This window comes from Cydia splendana, chromosome 21 (genome assembly GCF_910591565.1).
Source record: "Cydia splendana chromosome 21, ilCydSple1.2, whole genome shotgun sequence".
Taxonomy (NCBI): Eukaryota; Metazoa; Arthropoda; class Insecta; order Lepidoptera; family Tortricidae; genus Cydia; species Cydia splendana.
Window position 1 is genome coordinate 5,035,988 of NC_085980.1, and position 20,749 is coordinate 5,056,736.

General features: G+C 39.7%; 2 protein-coding genes across 2 annotated transcripts; one reads left to right on the forward strand and one right to left on the reverse strand.

Moving 5' to 3' along the window:
- The first annotated feature begins 2,368 nt into the window (after positions 1-2,368).
- On the forward strand, positions 2,369-5,264 carry LOC134801089 (probable small nuclear ribonucleoprotein Sm D2). Its single transcript, XM_063773609.1, has 3 exons — positions 2,369-2,477; positions 2,563-2,815; positions 4,900-5,264. Coding segments are annotated over exons 1-3 (360 nt in total). The 5' UTR covers positions 2,369-2,475; the 3' UTR covers positions 5,005-5,264.
- A 3,703-nt stretch (positions 5,265-8,967) lies between these two features.
- Positions 8,968-20,468, reverse strand: LOC134801328 (disintegrin and metalloproteinase domain-containing protein 33-like). Its single transcript, XM_063773869.1, has 17 exons — positions 20,444-20,468; positions 18,933-19,024; positions 18,662-18,817; positions 18,037-18,256; positions 17,638-17,792; positions 17,356-17,526; positions 16,852-17,021; positions 16,175-16,346; positions 15,381-15,517; positions 14,995-15,196; positions 13,912-14,052; positions 13,382-13,500; positions 12,622-12,788; positions 12,167-12,261; positions 11,391-11,505; positions 10,747-10,842; positions 8,968-9,830 (listed from the first exon to the last, which is right to left on the reverse strand). Exons 1-17 carry the CDS (start codon positions 20,466-20,468, stop codon positions 8,968-8,970), a joined length of 3,096 nt encoding a protein of 1,031 aa, XP_063629939.1.
- Between the last annotated feature and the right edge of the window lie 281 nt (positions 20,469-20,749).

Below are 20,749 nucleotides of genomic sequence, written 5' to 3' on the forward strand. Positions count from 1 at the left end.
ATATACAAGAAGCGGTCTTCATATTCCTATGGCCCATGAAGGGTCACATGTGTGCATCGAAAACCCCTGGAATTCAGAATGAAATTATTAGTACTTAATTTATGAAATATGATATAAGATTAATGTGCATTACTTCTAATGTACAATGTATGTATAACTATTTTTTTGAGAAGAGCCCTGCTAAGTATTTACTGAAATACTGGTTAAGTACTACTTAGCATCAATTATGTATATATGTAAACTTCTTTTAGAATTGGCTAGATACGTAATTATTGTATGTAGGTAAGATTACCTACATATAAGGAACACTGTGTATAGATAGAGTGGGGGCTAGAACAACCTTAACTGTAAATGTTTTATGTATTTATTTATTTTAACATTTCAATCAGGTAAGAAGACCCATATATTACAAATACAATTTGACTGGACAATTCTTCTTTTTAAACCCAAGATTTTTTTTAACAATATCTATCAGTATATTTTATAAATTCATATTCATTCATGGTATATTAAGTAGTGTGTGCCAGGTACTCACAGTATTATTTTATCTGATATGAGGTTATTATAAATAATGTAAACAAATTTCACTTACCCGGCTTTAATGATAGCCCATACTGATAAGACCGGGGTAATTTAGCAGTTGGACACCGCTTGCTGAGAAACAGGCATCTATTTGGTCCCGGCCCACTTCATGTTGATAATCTGCCTGCCATAAAAGTTTAAATGGAAAAATAACGTAGAAGTACACTACTTTGCGAACAACTCAGTTTGAATCTCGGCATTATTTATTTATGTGATTAGCACAGATATCTGTTCCTGAGTCATTTGGTGTGTGTTTTCCATGTGTGTATTTATTATATATCATAACATAAGCCTTCTTGAGCTTATTGTGGGGCTTTGTCAATTTGGGTAAGATTGTCCCATAACATTTATATACATATATTATTAAATTAATATCTTCTGTATAATACAAAAATACATTCTATCAAATGGTATATTATTTTAATTAGATACTGACAGACACTACATAGCTTCCCATGAAGGTAGAACTTTGAATACTTGAAACATACATCTTGCAATGCTCTAGACCTTTTATTGTGAATGTTCAATGTTTTGACTATTTGATTAATGACTTACGAAATAATCTAAAACGTATACCTTATTGAACAGGGTCCTACAGCTATTTCGTCGTGGATGTGGAAATATGCAGCGTGGTATTTACAAACTCCGCGTCCAGAACTTTCACTTAGCGGAATTTTTATCGCATTAGGCACCTATAGAAGCGGCTTGTTGCCGGATTTCTTCAGCCAGGTTCTCTTGCGACAGAAACATCTTTGTAATGGTTTACAAACAAACAGTACAATTTCACGCAGCACGACACAATCAACTATAATAATAAGATACACGAAGGGCATGATACCCTATTATGACAGAATGAAATTGCCAGGTCATGAAATTGAAAAAACAGGAGCACTGCTTTGAAACTGCGAGTTGATCGAGCATAATCCCCAAATATCTATTTATTCATCCCGCTGCAGTGCTCAAAAACCGAGGACATTCAAAATATTTGCAAAACAATGCGCGGATTCACTGCCACAAAAACGGGATAAAAAGCTGAAAGGTGAGTTATCTGGCAGCACTGTGATAAACGAAAGAACAACGTTAGCTCTTGAGGTAACGTGTGTTTTGACAGTTCTTTACGAATTTCGTGCTGTCAAAAACTCCGAAAATTGCGTTTCGCGGTAGGTCTATGGAACGATATTCGATCCATAATCGTCTTTCGAACGGGCCGCTCGATGACGGCTGTCTTCGCGGTAGCAAACCGTGTTTTATCTGTCAGAATTGCCCGCAATTGACGATTTTCGGTATTCGCGGTAGCCCCACGAGCCGAGCGGAGCCGAGTTTGACCGAAGTCAGGAGTTTCGCACCCCTGCTATGGCTAAGAACTTGGGGTGGTAATTAATGAGTTTTGGTTGTCACCAGAAACGTAGTGATTATATTCTCTTGGGTCACCAGGACGAGATATTACAGATGTAAGTGAATAATTATAGCCGGCGAAATTCAAATTTTCTATGGTACGATTGGGCCTACATTTTATTTTTATTTGCCGCTCTTTTGTACTGACGGAAATGCCTTGACAGACTATAATTATTTTCTTATAGTATTTTCTATATGGAAAACAGTTATGCACTATATCCGAACTGGCATCGGACCGGACCGTGGTCGGATTTCGGTAGGTACGCCCGTCTGTTATAGCTGTACGAAACCAAACCAAACGTCTTGTCACCACTGAAATATGAAACCTATTATATAGGTCCATGCTTGTCACTCAAGAGCTCTAGCAAGCATAGCAACACTAACACTTGTTACGTTCTTACGTTATCTGTGGCACAACAAATCCGCGCTACCGAGGAGATTACTGTTTTGTGCAATTTTCTCGTATATTTCAACTAATTTAGATCCGTAACTATCAAAATGTAAGTAATTAACTACTATACTTATATATCAAATAATAAATTTTGTTTAATTTGATGTATTAATTTGCGATTGCCTTACTTTTAGGGCAACCACGGCCAAGCCACGCTCGGAGATGACTTTGGAAGAGTTAGCTAAGATTGAGGAGGAAGAATTCAGCACAGGGCCTCTGTCCGTGCTAACACAGTCCGTGAAGAACAATACTCAAGTTCTGATCAACTGCCGAAACAACAAGAAGTTGCTGGGCCGTGTCAAGGCCTTCGACCGGCATTGTAACATGGTTCTTGAAAATGTAAAAGAAATGTGGACTGAAGTGCCGAGGACTGGTAAAGGAAAAAAGGTAAGCAGATACATTTGAAATAAAAGTTGGGGTTAGGCCTTACAAGTATCGAAATTGTTTCGAGGTTATGTTGGATGTTTGGTAAAACAAAGATCAGTGACGTATGTACATAGTTGAATGTTGCTATGTTAATTATTACCAGCTACTTGTCCTGCTTATGCCCTCTCCCGCATAAGGGTGGTATTCCACCTGTCCAATTTCTTTGCCCAATGTCAGTGCGTCTCACTCTCTCATTAAAGCAAAATGTGAGACGCAATACACATTGGACAAGGAAATTAGATATGTGGAATACCACCCTAAGAGACCACCAGTGGGATAAATAGGGTATTTTCCTACTAGTCAAATCAGCTACTTAGTGCTAATATGGAATTTATATGAAACATTACATCGTAATCATGGTCTAATAAAACATGGTCTTCCATTCCCAGAGTGACACGCGATTACGTCACAATAACATTGCCACTTTATTTCAACATAACATGTTACATGGGTACATTATACCTATGGTTAATAAGTTAAAATATTTCTTTATAATTTTATAATTTTCATTTATATGTATTTTAGCTTAAATTTTACAATAACACGTAATTTTTTGATTACTCGTTAGCAATATCTTCCGATTCACGAAAGAAATTTCAGACTTTCGGGTAATTCTGTTTATACTACTGGCAACACAGGATAGCGCTTGGGACATTTGACAATTCGGATCTAGATAACTTCATGCCCTGACCGTCATCCTTGTCGAACGCGTGTTAATTGTTATTTCCTTCTCGCTCAGTGTCAGCAGTCACAGTGTTTTCCAAACTTTTCACGTCGTAAGCTTGGTAATTAATGTGTAACTGTGAATTAGTTTTTTAAACGTTTGTCTTGTATAGATAAATAAAGTTTAATTTAATACATTAGATTTGTTTTATTTTACTATGTTTCTACATAAATAACTTAAAATTAATGCCGTTAAAATAATTTTCACCGTTGGTTAAAATTCTCCCACATTTCAAAGTTTGAGAACCTGTAAACAGCATGATGACGTAGGCGCGTGTCAGTTAGGTCATACGCGAATCTCGGAATGGAGTACCAGGCGGAGTATATTATTATACCATGATCGTAATGTCACGGTCAACTCACCTACTTTTTATATTCCTATCCGATTTATTAAATAGAACTTGTGTTTAAAAATAACTCCTATCTGTGTTTTTCTAATAATTATCTGGTGCTTTATTTCATGCATAGTGTAAAATATTTTATTTTAAATACAGTATAATACCCTATAGACTGAATAATATTATTTACTTGTCCTGCATTGCAAATCCGAGTGCCTCTCGAGAATCAAGAAAAATATACCATAGGTTATTAAAATAACAATTAGGAATCATCCAGAGGAAACCACAGTTTATGCATTAGTCGTCTATTTACCTAAGTAAAGGCAGATAACTAAATTTCGTTTGTCACAGTATCCTGAGCCTCCTGACCTAACTAAAAAGTAGGCCCCCTGTCCTGACTAAAAACTGGCAAAGAATGCATCTTATGCTTTTGAATTTCACATTTTTACTTCATATTATTTGTGCTTGTGTCATGGACTTTTATGCCAAGTTGTTAAAACACGTAAATTAAAAATTTATAAATAATATTGTTTAGGGTTCCGTACCCAAAGGGTAAAACGGGACCCTATTACTAAGACTCTGCTGTTCGTCTGTCTGTCACCAGGCTGTACCTCATGATCCGTGATAGCTAGACAGTTGAAATTTTCACAGATGATGTATTTCTGTTGCCACTATAACAACAAATACTAAAAACACAGGTTGCACAGGACCGTGACGAATGGCGTAAAATGAAGGAGGCCTACACCCGAAGGGTAGAAAAAGGCTAAAGAGAGAGAGAGACTAAAAACAAAATAAAATAAATATTTAAGTGAGGCTCCCAGACAACAAACGTGATTTTTTTGCCGTTTTGCGTTATGGTACGGAACCCTTCGTGCGCGAGTCCGACTCGCACTTGGCCGGTTTTTTTTTGTATTTAGGTAGTTATGGTGGTCCGACATTGAATCTCAAAAATATATATTTAACATATTCTGACATAATTTTCAGGGCAAAGCTGTTAACAAGGACAAGTTCATCTCCAAGATGTTCCTCCGCGGAGACTCTGTCATCCTGGTCCTCAGGAATCCTCTCGCCACCGCAGCGGGAAAGTAAACTAAGTTTAAGGTACCAAAGTCATCTATTGTCATAAGGACAGCAACACTTATCCAACCCGAAATCAATATCTAAATGTAATTGAAATAGGGTCATTTAGCGTCAGTAGGCGCAATGACCCTATGTGGTGAATATTGAAAAAAATTTGATCACAATAATTTTATTTTGACCAATAGGTATTTCTTATCAATTTTCATGTGGTTGGTTTGCAATGGATGCATTAGATGTAATTTTATAAGTCTCAATATAAGGTTTAAAATTATTCATATTTGTTTTATTGAAATCAAGGGGTATGATGGTGCCAACATACCTATTAAAATTTAAACTGAGTTGAAGAATTTGCTTTAGGATAGTATTATGTCAACTCTACCGTACAGAAAGGACACTTCCTACAAAACCGAAGTTTGACAGCAGTTCAGGGACGAATCATGCTAGCCCTTTCTAATGTATGGCACTATCCCGTTCGGCTATTTGGGGTTGTCAAAATTCAAGTCATTATCTTATCTGTGGTCGTGCACGCAAAGGGACGTCAAGTGGTGCCAACCCTAATAATTGCTCGGATCAATGCTGAGCCGAACAGAGTCGAGTTTGCCCTAAGTCAGGAGTGTCTCCCCACTGACTACTATTTTTTATTTGAAAATGTACTTTGTTTAATGTTTTAATTTAAAATATCAGATCTGGTTTAAAAATCTGAAACTACATTGGAACTAGGGTCCTAGGCTCATACCTACTTGCATGAAACAATGACTTGTCTATAAATCATTAATACATTAGATATATCATGAATTCATGATTATCATCATATTCATCATAGTTTAAATATACAAGGAGAAAAGAAAAAGTATAGTTAAGCAATAAATATTTTAATCTTTAAATACAAGAGATAATATCAACAGTCAACCAGGTTTAACTAGAGTCTTTAGCATGCTTTAAAACATCCATTTAACACCTTCGCTGCGGCAATTCCCTTAACTCGTAATCAACCATACTTCGTAAGAGGTCTTTGAACCCCCAACTGCAGTGAATGTGTTAATGGACCACATAGTATTCCATTATGCTACTACTTCAAAGTAAACATCCAACTCTTAACTATTATACTTCATGTAACTAATCTCTTCTTTTGCATTCCATATACTAACTGACAATTCAAAAGATCAGACGGTTTGGGCATAAATGAGGAGACAAACTGATTTTTATTTTGGATATAAAAACAGAACATACTTAATCATGTTTAAATTTTACTAGAGTAAGGGTAACATTCTAACATTCCATTTCTGACCGCAGCTGCACTACTAGTACGAACGCGTCGGTGTTATTGTCAATTTCCATAGTAAAATGAATGGTAGTGCTGCTGTCGTTGGAAATGGACTGTCACCTTAAGATAGGCGCTCTTCGCAGCAGCAGATGTAGATAACCTATTTTCACTCTTATTCGTAAAACTTTACGGGCCTGATTTTCGGGCAAAATCGTGACAACGACACCAAAGACGGCATTTGACGTCGATCGTTTTTTGATGAAAATCTACTGAAAAACACCCCACTTTTAGGTTGGCATTATTTATTCACGCCCGTGGCGTCAGTGGCACGGCAAATGGCGTTTGGCGTTCAAAAGGTTAATAGTTATTTGTTTTACAAGGGGGCAAAGTTGTTGTTTAACCGCTCGTGCTAATATTGATACCCGAGCAAGCGAAAGATTCCAAAATTGAACCACGAGCGTAGCGAGTGGTTCGAAAAATGGAATCATGAGCGTTGCTAGGGTTTCAAAGCACGAGGGTTAAACAAAATTTGCCCCTGAGTGAAACACATAATTTTTCACCACACCAACCCGAAGCAAATATTAAATGTAAAAAATCAAACAAAATCAAACTAAATCAAATCTAAATGAATGTTATTAAATATTTATCATCCAAAATCATCATTTAAAAGTCAATTCTACCAGCAAACATAAGACAATAAGTCAAAATTTGCATTGGATTACTTTGCCTCACATGTGAATAAAATGCAACTTTGCTATCAGTTTTTGAAGTGCAAAGTAAGCCTTTCCGAGCTGGTGTGGTGAAAATTATGTTTTATCCCTTTCTTACAAATACATAAGCCATAATTACAGATAAAGACAAACAAATCAAACAATTCATAGCTAATTCAGGCCAGTAACGTAACGCGTTTATAAATAACGCGATTTATATTGAGCTTGTTAACATTTCGAATACAAGTGTATGTTCCAAAAACATGTTTATAAATAAATAAATACGTAGTATAGGACATTCTTACACAGATTGACTAAGCCCCACAGTAAGCTCAAGAATGCTTGTGTTGTGGGTACTCTGTGTAATATCTGTGTCATCATACAAATAAATGCCCTTACTAGGATTCGAACCCAGGACCATTGGCTTCACAGGCAGGGTCACTACCCACTAGGCCAGACCGGTCGTCAATATTAAAACACAGCCTTGTCTTGTAATGTTGTGAACTGAACTCAATATACCATACTGTAAAGATCGTTATGAAGCCCGCACAACCACTTTTGCTGTTGTCTGTGGCTTACAAACACAGACAACAGCACAACGAGTTTAATTGTTATTTATTTAATCGTATGGCATATAAAATCACAATAGTACATTACATACCTAGGGAGGTAAATTCGTAAATGCTCCAGATCGCAAGTGTTTGTGGCCCGAACCGAAGGTGAGGGCCATAAATACAGTGAAACCTGGTTAAGTGGGACCTGGATTAGTGAGAAACCTCTATAGCTGGGACTCATGGTGCGATCCCGACACTCTAGCACTGAATTACCTCTGTTAGTGAGATAAAACGAACCTCTATAACTGGGATTAGTTGTTGTAATTTTATAGTCACATTTACATACCTCTATAATTGAGACAGAGAGTGTATTTTACCTCTTTTACTGAGACTATATTTATAAGATTACATTTTCCTAATTGTTTTTTTAGAATTTTATACGAATTACCTCTGTATCTGAGATAACGTCAACCTATGACCACTCTAACTTGGACTTTATTGATCTATTTCCGTATTCTTACTAACTCTTAGTCTATACACAAATTGCTTAATTGTGTCTAAACGACTTCAAGTTTCATTTAGTTACTTTATGTAGTTAAAACTATCGAAACGAAAGATGAAATCTTGATAAGTAACAAGAATAAACAAATTTTCATTTAATAAATTTCTAAGACGCAATGAAGTCCGTGTTGATTGAAAAAATCTATCCTTTGGAAAATCATTCAAAATAAATTCAAAAAAATATTTAAACGGACTTAAAAAATATTTAGGGACACGGATTATTTTACCTAAACATTTAAATATAATTACAAAATACCTTATTAACCACCTCTATAACTGAGATATATCATCTATTCTCACCTCTATTAATGGGACCCTCTGTAAATGAGACAGAAATTTATTTGTACCTTGCTAACTGAGAGCCTGGGTAAGTGGAATACCTCTTTAAGTGAGACAAATTTGCTCGTCCCTTGAAGTCTCACTTATCCAGGTTTCACTGTATGCGATCTGGGGCTTTACGAATTACCGCCCGTGGTTTGTATAAAGTTTTACGTCTTGCCTTGGCCAGGAAGTGAGATTTTCTTCCCGTCCCGTGGGAAGAAAAATCCCACTTACGGGCCTAGGGTGACGTAAAATAGTTTAAATGTTAAATGGATTTATGAGTATATATTTATATATTAATATTTTAAGTTTTTTAGCCTTACAACATATTGAAATAAATATTTATACCTATACAAAACATATACAATATTTCTTACAAAAAATAAAATAGGTAAGAGTGCAATAATAAGTACTAAGTTTTTATTACATACAAAACAGCCAGTTATATCTAAATACATAAAACGACGCACAGCCTCAACTGGTAAAGGAGTGTTTAATCTCGATGTAAATTTGATCACAAGCTCGAACAACTTTTGCAGATACCTAAACTATATTGCCTAAATTATTTATTAATATTTACGTTACCAACTTTTCTCAGCATCGACCTTTGATTGAGGAACTCATTAGTTGTAGAAGCGAGACCAGCATTTATTAGTTCTGGCTTAGGTTTGTTTTCGCGTGGCAGCCTGTTAGGTTTGGGGCTGACGCCTGGTTTAGGGCTTACACTAGGTTTCAGACTAACACTAGGTTTCTGACTAACAGCAGGTTTAGGACTTAAATTAGGTATAGGTCTATTTACGGGTGACATTTTACTATTTCTAAGCACTAAAAGTTCTTTATTCAAATCTTTAAAATTAGGAGTATCAGAGTTAGATTTTTCTGTAAGCGACTCATATATATTTTTCATATCATCGACTTTAGGTTTGATAACATCTAAATTATTTGCCACAGTTTTATTATGAATAGGAGCATGATTATACTTTTCAACTATAACAATATCTTCTTTATTTATTGTACGTTTTAATTTGACCGGTTCTTTAACATTTTTTGTATTAATCGATTTAGCATCACTCTTCGCTACATCTGTACTAGGTATATCAACATAACATATTTCCGTCTCGTGACCATTAAATTCATTCTTGACAGTAACAATTTTACGTACTTTACTTTCTTTTGCATTAAATTGACAGTTATTACGATTAACTTTATCAGTATCACTATCGTAAAACCACTTCCTAAATGAGTTAATATTAGGAAATGCAAACTTAGACACTATGTTGGTAGGTTTTGAGTAGTGTGATTTGAAAATCTTGAAGCGGAGAGGAGAGCAACAGGGGCAGAAGTAGATGAGGAGTAGCACCAATATAATTGCAGGCACAATGCCTAGGAAGATCACGTACATCGCCACCATGAATCGCGTTAAACCTGTAAAAAATAAAGTTGGTTATCCCTTTTCAATGTCTATTTGCCGATTCTAGTCGGTAATTCAAAATTCAAAAATTTATTCCGCGTGTACGCCTCATGGGCTCTTACAAGACAATATATTTACAGTAAACCCGTTGGACCCGCATCTACCCGCATGCTTGTAGTTTACACGCACGCAAGTGCCTTAAGGCCCCTGTACATATTGGGCCAGCGCCGGCCAGTCCAAGGGACGCAGCCATGCGGTAGAATGAGATAGCAATATCACTTGCTCCCTCTAACGCATAAATGCGTCCCCCAGACTGGCCCACGCTGGCAGGGGGGTGTCACTACGCAGTTTAGGTACATGTGGCCGGCGCGCCGCCCGGGCCGGCAGCTGTATGGCAGTGGGCTGCCGCTCGACCGCACGATAGTCGTGTCACGTGGCGCTCGCGCAAAGAAGATTCACCGTGTTATAAGTTTCAATTTTGTTGCAGGCGGCGAGTATAGGTATAATTTTATACCTAAATCTGACTTTTGTGAAGGAGTGAATTTTCTGTACGGTAGTACTATTAGTTATTTGAATTTTCTGTGACGCTGGCCCAATGTGTACAGGGGCCTTTAAATGCACGTGTTAAAGCTGCAACAGACGGGCGTACCAAACTGCGACCTTAGTTCGGTCAGCATATCTCTCCTCAGCTATTTCTCGCTCTAACTTTACCTGCGTACTTAAACGAACGTACGGTGGAACACCTTCCACTCGATCGAACAGGCCGCGGTCCGGTACGCCCGTCTGATAGAGCTTGTATATGCGTCATGTGCCAGACCACAGCCACCATCAATCAAATCGATCAAAGTGCCGACAGTGAGCGTGACCAGGGAACTTTAAAACACGTAGCTAGGTATAGGAAGTAGAGACTTAGGTATAGAAGGTACTCACTGCTAATGTCTGCTATCGGGCCGGAGTCGTAAGAACCGCCCGCGCCGGGCAGCGAGCACAGTGGCGGCGCGTAGCCCTCCTCGCAGTGGCAGTTGCCTGAAATTGCGTTAAATCCCTTTTTACAAAACAAAATTTCTATGAAGAAAAAATCCCGTCTGATATAAGTGTGTTGGCTTGGCTACGAACAAAATGTCTTCCTCTTAGAAGACCAATTAATTATTTGGCACACCTCACATAAGCTGAAATTGTCAGAAAAGCGTTTAGCACAAGAATTTCTATGGTCGCGGAATATATTCAGATACTGTCTATGGCAACTGTTTTCTTGTATGAAATGCAGCTCATGTGTGGTGCGCTTTTTCCCGGTTTTCTATGAAACAAAAAAAACCTGTTGGAACTTGAATTTAACAAGTTACACAAAATGGTCCTTCGAACCGGATCAGTTAACTATTTGCTATTATCATTATTAAAGTATATTGGAATGGAAGAACTTGTGTTTTAAGGCCGTAACACACTATCGCACCGAGATCGAGAAACAGATATCTCTTTCTCGCTCTCACTTACGGGTGCGACCCACCAAGGTCGCGGTGCGGTGCGATAGTGTGTTACCACTTTTACAGTTGTAATTGCCACAAGTGTTGTCTTACCATTGGAGTTGCACACGCCGTGTTCGGAGCAGTTAGAGGGACAGAAGGAGCCCGCTGCTCGCTGCGCTATCTCTCTCACTTGCTCAACCGACACACATCTCTGCTGCATGCACATCTGTAATTTGTTTTCTAATGAAACTTTATGAAACTGAGAATAAACAAGAATGAAAAGACTTTCAAAAAGGAATAAGGCAGAATCACAATATGTGCAAAGTCACAGGGTTGCTCCCCATGTCCCTTAGTTCTAATAATCTTAAAAATGTAAGATTAGTTCTAAGTTGACTGTATATTTATTCTTTTTTTTTTAAATAAACAGTTTAAATTTTAATTAAAAATTTTTTTTTTTTACAGGGAACCGTTGCACTGTGGAACGACGACATACTTGGGGATGGACATGAGCATTTTCTGTCTTTCGATGATAACTTTTTATTTTATGGAATTCACAAAGAATCTTAAAAGTTCCCTAAGATCCTTACTACCTAAATTTCATAGATTTTTGTTAGGACAATAAAAAGCTATCGTCAAAAAACAAAATTCTCATGTCCAGCCACAAGTATGGCGTCGTTCCACAATCCACATTGCATTGGGGAGGTATCAGAAATTGTTAACAACTTTTATAGGGTCAGTCTAAGTTCAGTCTGCACCGATTTGAAATCCGTTATAAGATTCTCCCATATTTGGTAAATGCGCAGCGCTTAACACACGACCAGTTAGCGATCCTCTAGATCCGGACGGACCTCTAAAAATTCCTGATTACTCTAACTAGCTATAAGTACCTTATCGGGTCCGCACTTAGCGCCGTCAGGCACCAAGCCAGGGTCCACGTCCCTCAGGCCGACGAAATTCACCGTGTGACACGGGACCATCTTATCTAAAAACAAAACGAAAAAAAGTATAATGCGTGAACTAGGCCGCAAATAATATACAAATGTAAACATATAAAAAATAAAAACATTTGGCTAGGGCAAGTTGCACCAACCAAAAATTGAAAGACTAATCAACGCCAGTCAGCAATTAACTATGAAAATGTCTAGTGTACATAGATGAACAACGCCAGTGGCCCAGGCCTATCGTCGGCTGATAAAAAGGGGCCCACAGATTACCAGTTCGCCGTACGATATCAGTCTGTCAGTTAAACGCAAAAGGTGACAGTTCCCAACAACTGACAGACTGATATCGTCCCGCGAACTGGTAATCAGTGGGCCCCTTGAGACATATGCTATGAACTCACCCCTGCCCTTCTGCGCGAAGTAAGACATCCACGTGGCAGTATAAATGTCGCCGAGGTGGATTTTATTTTCTCCGAGATGGGTGCACTGCAGCTTGCCGCACAGGACGTCTTGTGGCGAGCAGCTGCGGAACCTCTGCGACACGCGATCGTAGCCGCAGTTGCCGTATCTGGTGCAATATAAAAGCAACTTAATATAATTTAAAAAACTTCTAAACTGGCTTCTACCCGCGACTTCGTCGATGATTTCCGTGGCAAAAGCACAAACTGCTTCCATACCAGATTTCATATAGAAGTAAGTACCTACCTATATCGGTTCAGCGTGGAGTCACGACTCACAAGTCTACAAACAAATGCGTAAGTTCTGGCTGTCTGTCTGTTGCTTCTAGGGGCCTACCGCGAAAAACGAAAATCGAAAATTCATTATCTGCCTCTATCGCTCTGCATAATTGAATGATAGAGGCAAAAAAATAAATAAATATTTGGGGACATCTTACACCGATCAACCTAGCCCGGCCCAAACTAAGCGAAGCTTATACTATGTGGGTGCTAGGCGACGATATACATATATACATAGGAAACACCCATGACTTAGGAACAAACATTTGTGCGCACAAATAAATGCCCTTACCGGCATTCGAACCCAGGACCACCGGCTTCACAGGCAGGGTCACTAAATGACTCAAAGGCCCAGGCCGGTCGTCAAAACAAACGAACGAATGAGGTTGTCCGCGGTCTGGCTAAACCTTGGGTAGGTACTTACTCGGCGGCGTAAACGTTGTGCTCGTTATAACACGCATCGTCGGATCGTTCGCCCGTGATCCCCCACAGCAGCCGGCACTGGTCCGTGTGTGTGCGGCACGAACCTCGCACGCAGTACGCCTGATAAATGAATAAGTTTCAGTTAGCACAACTTTTGAGAAGGCCGGTAAACTTTTGACACCAAAAGCCAATCGCAATAGAAATAACCAGTTTTTGGAATCTCTAAAAGCCGTAAATAATTAAATACTCATTTTCGTGGTTTAAGAACACTCAAAGTGTTAACCTTCTAGGCAGTGGCGGATTTGCAGTCTTTGCCGCCTTAGGCCCCAGGCTCTGTAGCCGCCCCTTTCTCAGCACCCATCATATTGACTACATTTGGAGTTATTTCTTGTTATCATCAGCGAATTTTTTGTCACAATTTGCCGCCCTAGGCCGGGGCCTACTGAGCCTTATAGGTCAAATCCGTCACTGCTTCTAGGTCGCTTGAAGAGCCTTATCCAATTGTATGCGAATGTGACGCGCGGTTTTTACCTGTCCCTTCCGACAAGGCGTGGCGTCTATTTTATGCACGTCTTGCGTGCAGAATGGTGAGCTCCCGTCACAGAACTCCGGCAAGTCACACTCGCTGTTCGCGGCGCGACATTCCGTGCCAGGCGCCTTGGGACGACATGTCTGAAATAAATGCAATGGCGGAAATCAGCAAAAAAACCCGTAGTTTAAGGGCGTGAACGAAAGCCACCGATGGACACAAACCGCGAAGGATTTCAGGAGAGTTTCCGCACTCTTTGACGCGGCACAAAAATGACAGAAATAACGTAGGTAATTAGTACGTAACGTACTAGATATGTGGAGAGGCTTTAAGATTAAGGTGAGGAGAAGGCAGTCAACTCTCAACTGAATGACTCAAGGACCCGGACTAGGAAATCGCAGCGAAAAAGGCCCGAGAAATAGCAGTCTAAAAAGGGTTTCATATACATACAAGGCTGCATACTAGACACCTTTGAAACATGACAAACAGGACGTTAAGCAAACAGGTATGCTTTTGGACAAGAGAAGTGTACCCTAATATCACAGCACTGCCCGTGGCTGCCCGTGGCTGCCCGTGGCGTTGGCTCGCAGCGTGCAGTCAGGCTTGCACCACGCAGTGCAAGCATTGTGGTCCCCGTTTCCAGGAGAGAAGGCTCCGGGTGTTGTCCCGCAATGACATTCCTCGCTTTCTAGGAACTGTTTGAAAAGAGAAGTAAGTAAGTACCTTTATATCACAGCACTGTCCGTGGCCGCACGTGGCATTAGCCCGCAGGGTGCAGTCAGGCTTGCAGCACGCGGTGCACGCGTTGTGGTCCCCGTCTCCAGGGGAGAAGGCTCCGGGTGTTGTTCCGCAATGACATTCCTCGCTTTCTAGGAACTGTTTGAAAAGAGAAGTAAGTAAGTACCTTTATATCACAGCACTGTCCGTGGCCGCACGTGGTGTTAGCCCGCAGGGTACAGTCAGGCTTGCAGCACGCGGTGCACGCGTTGTGGTCCCCGTCTCCAGGGGAGAAGGCTCCGGGTGTTGTTCCGCAATGACATTCCTCGCTTTCTAGGAACTGTTTGAAAAGAGAAGTAAGTAAGTACCTTTATATCACAGCACTGTCCGTGGCCGCACGTGGCGTTAGCCCGCAGGGTACAGTCAGGCTTGCAGCACGCGGTGCACGCGTTGTGGTCCCCGTCTCCAGGGGAGAAGGCTCCGGGTGTTGTTCCGCAATCGCATTCCTCGCCCTCTTCCTGGAACCCGTTTCCGCAAGTTGGTGAGTCGAAGAGCCTCTTCGGTATGTTACTGTAGATAAAACATTTCGTAGTTATAATTTAGTCATTGCTATGCCGTTTCATTTAAATATTCATTAGTCTAGGACAGAGTTGGCGATCGTTCAATTTTCAAACAAAACGTGACAGTCTTCAGGCTGTAATAAGCTAAAATAAGTTCCTTTTTTTTTTCAGCACCTACAACACAGCTATCTCACCGTAGACAGTAGTCAAAGCCCTTTTCAAAAGAACGACTAAGATTCCTCAGGCTGCAGGAAGACCAGCGCACGGGAATAATTGAATCGCTGGTATACGAGCTCATGATGCACCGCTTGTCTGGGCACGCGCATCCATCCTGGAAATAGGTAGGTACATAAACCACAATTAAATAACCTCATCGAATTTAAATATTTATCAATTGCGGTTGGTTCCATTATGTATTTACAGGGATTGGTATTTGTTTACTCGTATTTTTAATGTGTGTAAAATATGTATCTATAAGGCGCCATTCTCACGGCAGCTTTTTCAACGCGCGTTAAAAAAGCGTTTGAATGACACAAATACAAATAACCATGTATGTATTCACACGACAGCGGTAGCGCTTTTTCTCAGGCGTTGTTGGATTTTCGACTTTACGCCTTGGTCGTTAAATCGAATTTAGAGTGCAGACAGATTCAAGCGCTTTTTTAACGCGCGTTGAAAAAGCTCCCGTGCAAATGGGGGCTAAGGGGTTATTAAATTTATTGTACTCTGGCAAGCCAACTTCATCAACAACAGAAAAAGGTGCGAAATTCAAAATTTACAGTAGATCGAAACTCGCCTAGATCTTTAAAATTTTCTGGCTTTTCCACTGACAAAGCTAGCTTGCCAGAGAATATCATCTATGCTTTTTCTGAACACGTTGTACGTGTGAGAAGGACAGAGAAAGATTATAAACGGCAAGATAGCAGAAAGTGTTCGGCGAAAGGATAGATGTCGCCTTAAGGTACCATACGGTAGGTTTTAAAAATACCTCCTCATCGTCATGGCCCATGCCAAAGTTGTGGCCCATTTCGTGCGCCATGGTCATGGCCACGATCCCAAACACCCTGGAGTGGTTGGTCTCCACACCTGCAGACTTCTCAGATGAACAGATCATGCCCACGTGCGCCTTGCCGACGACGCCGTCTTTGAATTTTTGCCGGCTGAATTAAATAAAAATATAATTCAAATTGGGGTACAATGTACAATCCTAATAAGGCGTAGGTTAGTAGGTACGTTCAATTCGTGATTAACTCAATAGTATATTTATGATTTATTCTTACATCAAACCTTCGCTTTGCAATTATCTTTGCATACTTTGTACGTATACGTACATAATAAAGACATCAGCATTAAAATAATAAGATAAAAGCAGACACAAGATAACGAAATTTCGATGTTCGCGGTTTGTCCCCATGGCCCCAATGCCTCTTTCCTGTTATGGGTTCTACACATTCGTCGAGAGACTCCGAGACAGGCCGAGAACGAGTGTGTACATGCTGCTCCCTTCTCCTTTCGCTCTTCCTTGTGTCGCGCTTCTCCGATTGGATCGGAGCCATGCGGTACGTGCCGAGACTCTCGGCGAGAAGCTCTCGACGAGTGCGTACAGCCGACTTTATTACATATTGATCTTGATACTTATTAATACTAGCAAGGTTTGTAACTCACGTGAGCAGATGAGCATTGTCATTAGGTATCCTGTGTATGAGATCCGTGCTCCGGTAGTTATTAAAGTTTTCGAGTGTGGCTTGACTGTCCATGTTCAGCGTGATCTTGTCCTCCTCCGTCCATACCTCGACACCCACCAGGGATATGAAAATGTTCAGAGGAGCGTATACCTGGGACAAAATAAGTAGGGCTTAAGGATAAATAAATTATCAGATTGATTTGAGTAAAGTGGAATAATATGTAGTTGTGTATAGAGGTATAGTGTTTCGTTTTATTTTTGTGCCATCGACATACTTAAGAAAACAAAGCAATTGTTAAGGTTGACCACAACACAAACCACGGTAGTAAAAAGTAGTTAGAACTATCTGGAAGGCCCAACGGATTAGCGACTCTATCTCTATGAATAATAGATAGGTAAACAAAACACTACAATTCAATGGATCGTGTCGTAGGACACATAGGCCAGGGCAACAGGAAGGAAATCTATCACTGAAGTGGTCTTACGGAGTTGATGATGTTCGCCAGATCCTTCATCTGGCGATGGACCAGGCGTATGTTTTCGCCGCTGGCGAGGTATCCGCCGTGGTCCACGACCAGCACGAGCTCCACGTAGCGCGAGCGCCGGTTTGCATTGAAAGGCTCTTGGACTACAGCATCGACAAATGCACGTTTGTCCTGAAATGTATACGTTGCGTCAAACTATGTGGTACTGGTACCTAACCAGAGTGAGGTATGGACTATGTTTAACAGTCAGCTCCACATCCTTCACGAAGCAGATCTACCCACCCGACTGGACCTTCCTGCCAACTCATCGCCTTGCTGAAACAGCTTATAATTGTGAGAGTTGTGGCTGGAGTTATGCTTGGAGCTCTCATAACCGCAGCGGTGTTTCTTCTTCAGATGCTCGTGCGAATACAGGAAGTGATCCCCGTTTATGTCACCTGGAATGAGACTTATCAGCTTTATAGTTGATATCAATACCCATGGCCTGAATCTTTAAATCTGGTTGCACCAACATCAATCGTTGGACTCATTTAAAGTAATTTAGAAGAGAACTAATATTGAATGCATAAACAAGACATAAGTTTCTTGATAGTTTGGCGTAATTGTCTCTTAGGATTGATATCAAAAGATGAAGCTGTTCCTGTTAAAATTATACATATGAGTCGAATGACAATCCATAGCTTGATGACGACTGGTGTTTTATATTCAAACAGGCTGACATATGTATTATATGCCCTAAGTTTGTAATAAGTAGAACGCGTAAAAGACCGTGTGCAGGCTCGATGTACCGCAGCTGTCGGCCGTCGTAGAAGACGCCCTTGACTCCGTCGCACGTTGACACCGCGGCCCACGAGCCCGGCTTGCCGCTCACACGTCCCGAATACTGGCATAAGTCCAACTCCTGCAATCACATTATTCTCTTAATGCACCAAATGTGAATCCCAAAGGCTACATGACTTTTGGAGCTCTCACTGGGACACCACGTTGGCGCAACCCTCTTGTCCACTGGGTTAATTGTAACCTAAGCAGACACCCCACCTGGTGAGGTGAGATATTGATACCTTTCATAGAGATGTATAATTATAATTTTGTTAGTGGCGGGCGACTGGTTGCGCCCCCGTGGTATCCTGGCGACATACGGCCCATAGGCAATACCAACTAACGGATCTAAAGATACTACATCTGAGGGCCTACCGCGAAAAACGAAAATCGAAATTTCGTTATCTACCTCTATCGCATGAATATGTTGGAGTTAGAGCGAAAGTGAAGCAGATAACGAAAATTGGATTTATATACGAATGGATACCTCTTTATCCGGCACGTGAACTATTGTCCGGCCATCCTGCTGGTAGCTCAGAGAGTGTCCTCGTGGCACCAGCTCTTCATTAAGCTGCAGTTCAAATTCTTGCTCTTCGCTGTCGATGTTCACAGTTATGATCACCTCGCGGTGATGGGTTCCTGTCTGTAAGATGAACATAATAAATGACTAAAGATTATATACATAAGCAGTATTAGGAGCTAGCGTAGCGTAGCGATAGCTACTTGTGTATTTATAATGTAGGTATAATAGTGCTGACCGTATCTTTTGTAGAAGTGATTTCTATCTTCGTTCTGCCATGCTGCAATTTGGGCTTAACGACACTATGTTTGCTGAAGTCCGTAGAGGGATCTGAAAACAATACAAAATTGTTGGAACCAGTTAAATAGGTACAAGCCTTTTTTACTGGAGTGAACATCAGGGGGTGCAATAAATACACCGTTATTTATGTTTAACCATGTTTAACGATAAACATTTTAGGTATTGTTTAAGTCACATTAAAAATGCATACTTAGAGGCAAGATCAAGGCCTGTTCACTTCCTAAGAAAGTTATGTCCCCAAATAATTGCGCATGTGTGCGCCTTAATCTTCTATGTGTGCGTTGGCCTCCGGGAAAAAGTTGCGAGTAATAAAAATAAAAACATTTTTCTACAGCAACATTGCTCCCAACTCTGATTTAAATTATCACGAATTTTATACAATATTAATCATAAAACGGGACTTAAAACGCTTAAAACTTAATTACATGCGATTAAGTTTTATAATGAATATTTGCTTCCAACTGTCTTTATCAATGTTCATAAAATATATGGAGGGTAGGTACGTCTACCCACCATAATAAAAAATATATTTGTCAATGACTCTGTCCAACTGCTGTGGTTAAAGTTCATAACGAAAATTTTATTTATAAACTCTTTAAATAATACATACAACGTGTACCGCTACGTACCACTTAAGACTGTAAGTCTGTACCTACATGGATTACAGCAATGCACATAGAAAATGTGCTAAATGCGGAGCAACGGCTGTTGAAGCAGCCAGAGTGAAATTTACAACTTTAGTGGGTTCAGAAGGAACCGAGTCATAACGCATCTGGAAAGCGTATTAATTAACCGTGAAGAAATGTATGAATACAAGTTGGAAATCTGTGTAAAATGCCGTATGTAAAGTGTAGTGTATCTGTGTGTAAAGTGTAATAGGTAGGCATGCCTAATGTTATTTGTATAAAAGGTACTGAAAACTTTGTGAATGCGCTTTATTAATGTCTATTTTTTTATGAAGTTGCCAGTTGCCAGTTTTCAGTGTATATTTAAATATACACTAAAATTTTTTAAATTATTAAAATATGTAAAACATTTTTTAATAAATAATATACTTATATAATGTTATAAACATAAACATGCCTTTTATTTAAATCAATTGATAATACCACAAACAAGGGGTAATATTTGCATCTTGCATATATTTCGTGATATGAAGATAACAAATATGTTTATCAACAGAATTACTACCTACCAATACCCGCCAGGCTAAACCGGTTGTCAACTTTAGTTCCATTGGTACACAACGACGGCGCCACTAGTATAAACGTATAAACGGTTGGGGACATTTTTTTGTATGGAGTTACCGTTCTTCTCCTAGTGAGTATTATATTCTTTGGGCAAGATCTTGTCAAATTACAATTAGGTCGTGAGTCGTGAACGCACCCTAATAATGACAGATGGGATCTATGTTACTTATGTCAATGTCAACTTGACAATCTGACTGACAGCAAAGTTCCGAAAGTTTTCCCATGTTTATCTTTGCCGTCTTTGCCTTTTACGTCGTTTAACTTTTAAGTTTACATGTCAGTGATAATAAATACCGATAATAATGAATTCATGATATGGGATTGATAAGGAACTTGAATTTCTAGTAATTCAGTTTTGTCATTCATTCTATTTCTGGTACCTACATATGCAAACGTAATGTTAGGTATGTCTGTGTCTGTGTTAACGAAAACAGTGCTAGAATTTATGTGCAAACAATAAAGAGTAATAGTTTGTTACATTTTACAATAAGGAAATCGTGTACCT

Excerpts from the sequence above, each read along its gene's own strand:
- LOC134801089 (XM_063773609.1), top strand. Across the intron at positions 2,816-4,899 it reads GGACTGGTAAAGGAAAAAAG|GGCAAAGCTGTTAACAAGGA; the intron begins GTAAGCAGATAC and ends CATAATTTTCAG.
- LOC134801328 (XM_063773869.1), bottom strand. The coding sequence starts at position 20,468 with ATGGGAAAACTTTCGGAACTTTGCT. Across the intron at positions 17,793-18,036 it reads AAAACACCAGTCGTCATCAA|GTGACATAAACGGGGATCAC; the intron begins GCTATGGATTGT and ends GTCTCATTCCAG. Across the intron at positions 11,506-12,166 it reads CTAAGTGCGGACCCGATAAG|ATGTGCATGCAGCAGAGATG; the intron begins GTACTTATAGCT and ends AACAAATTACAG.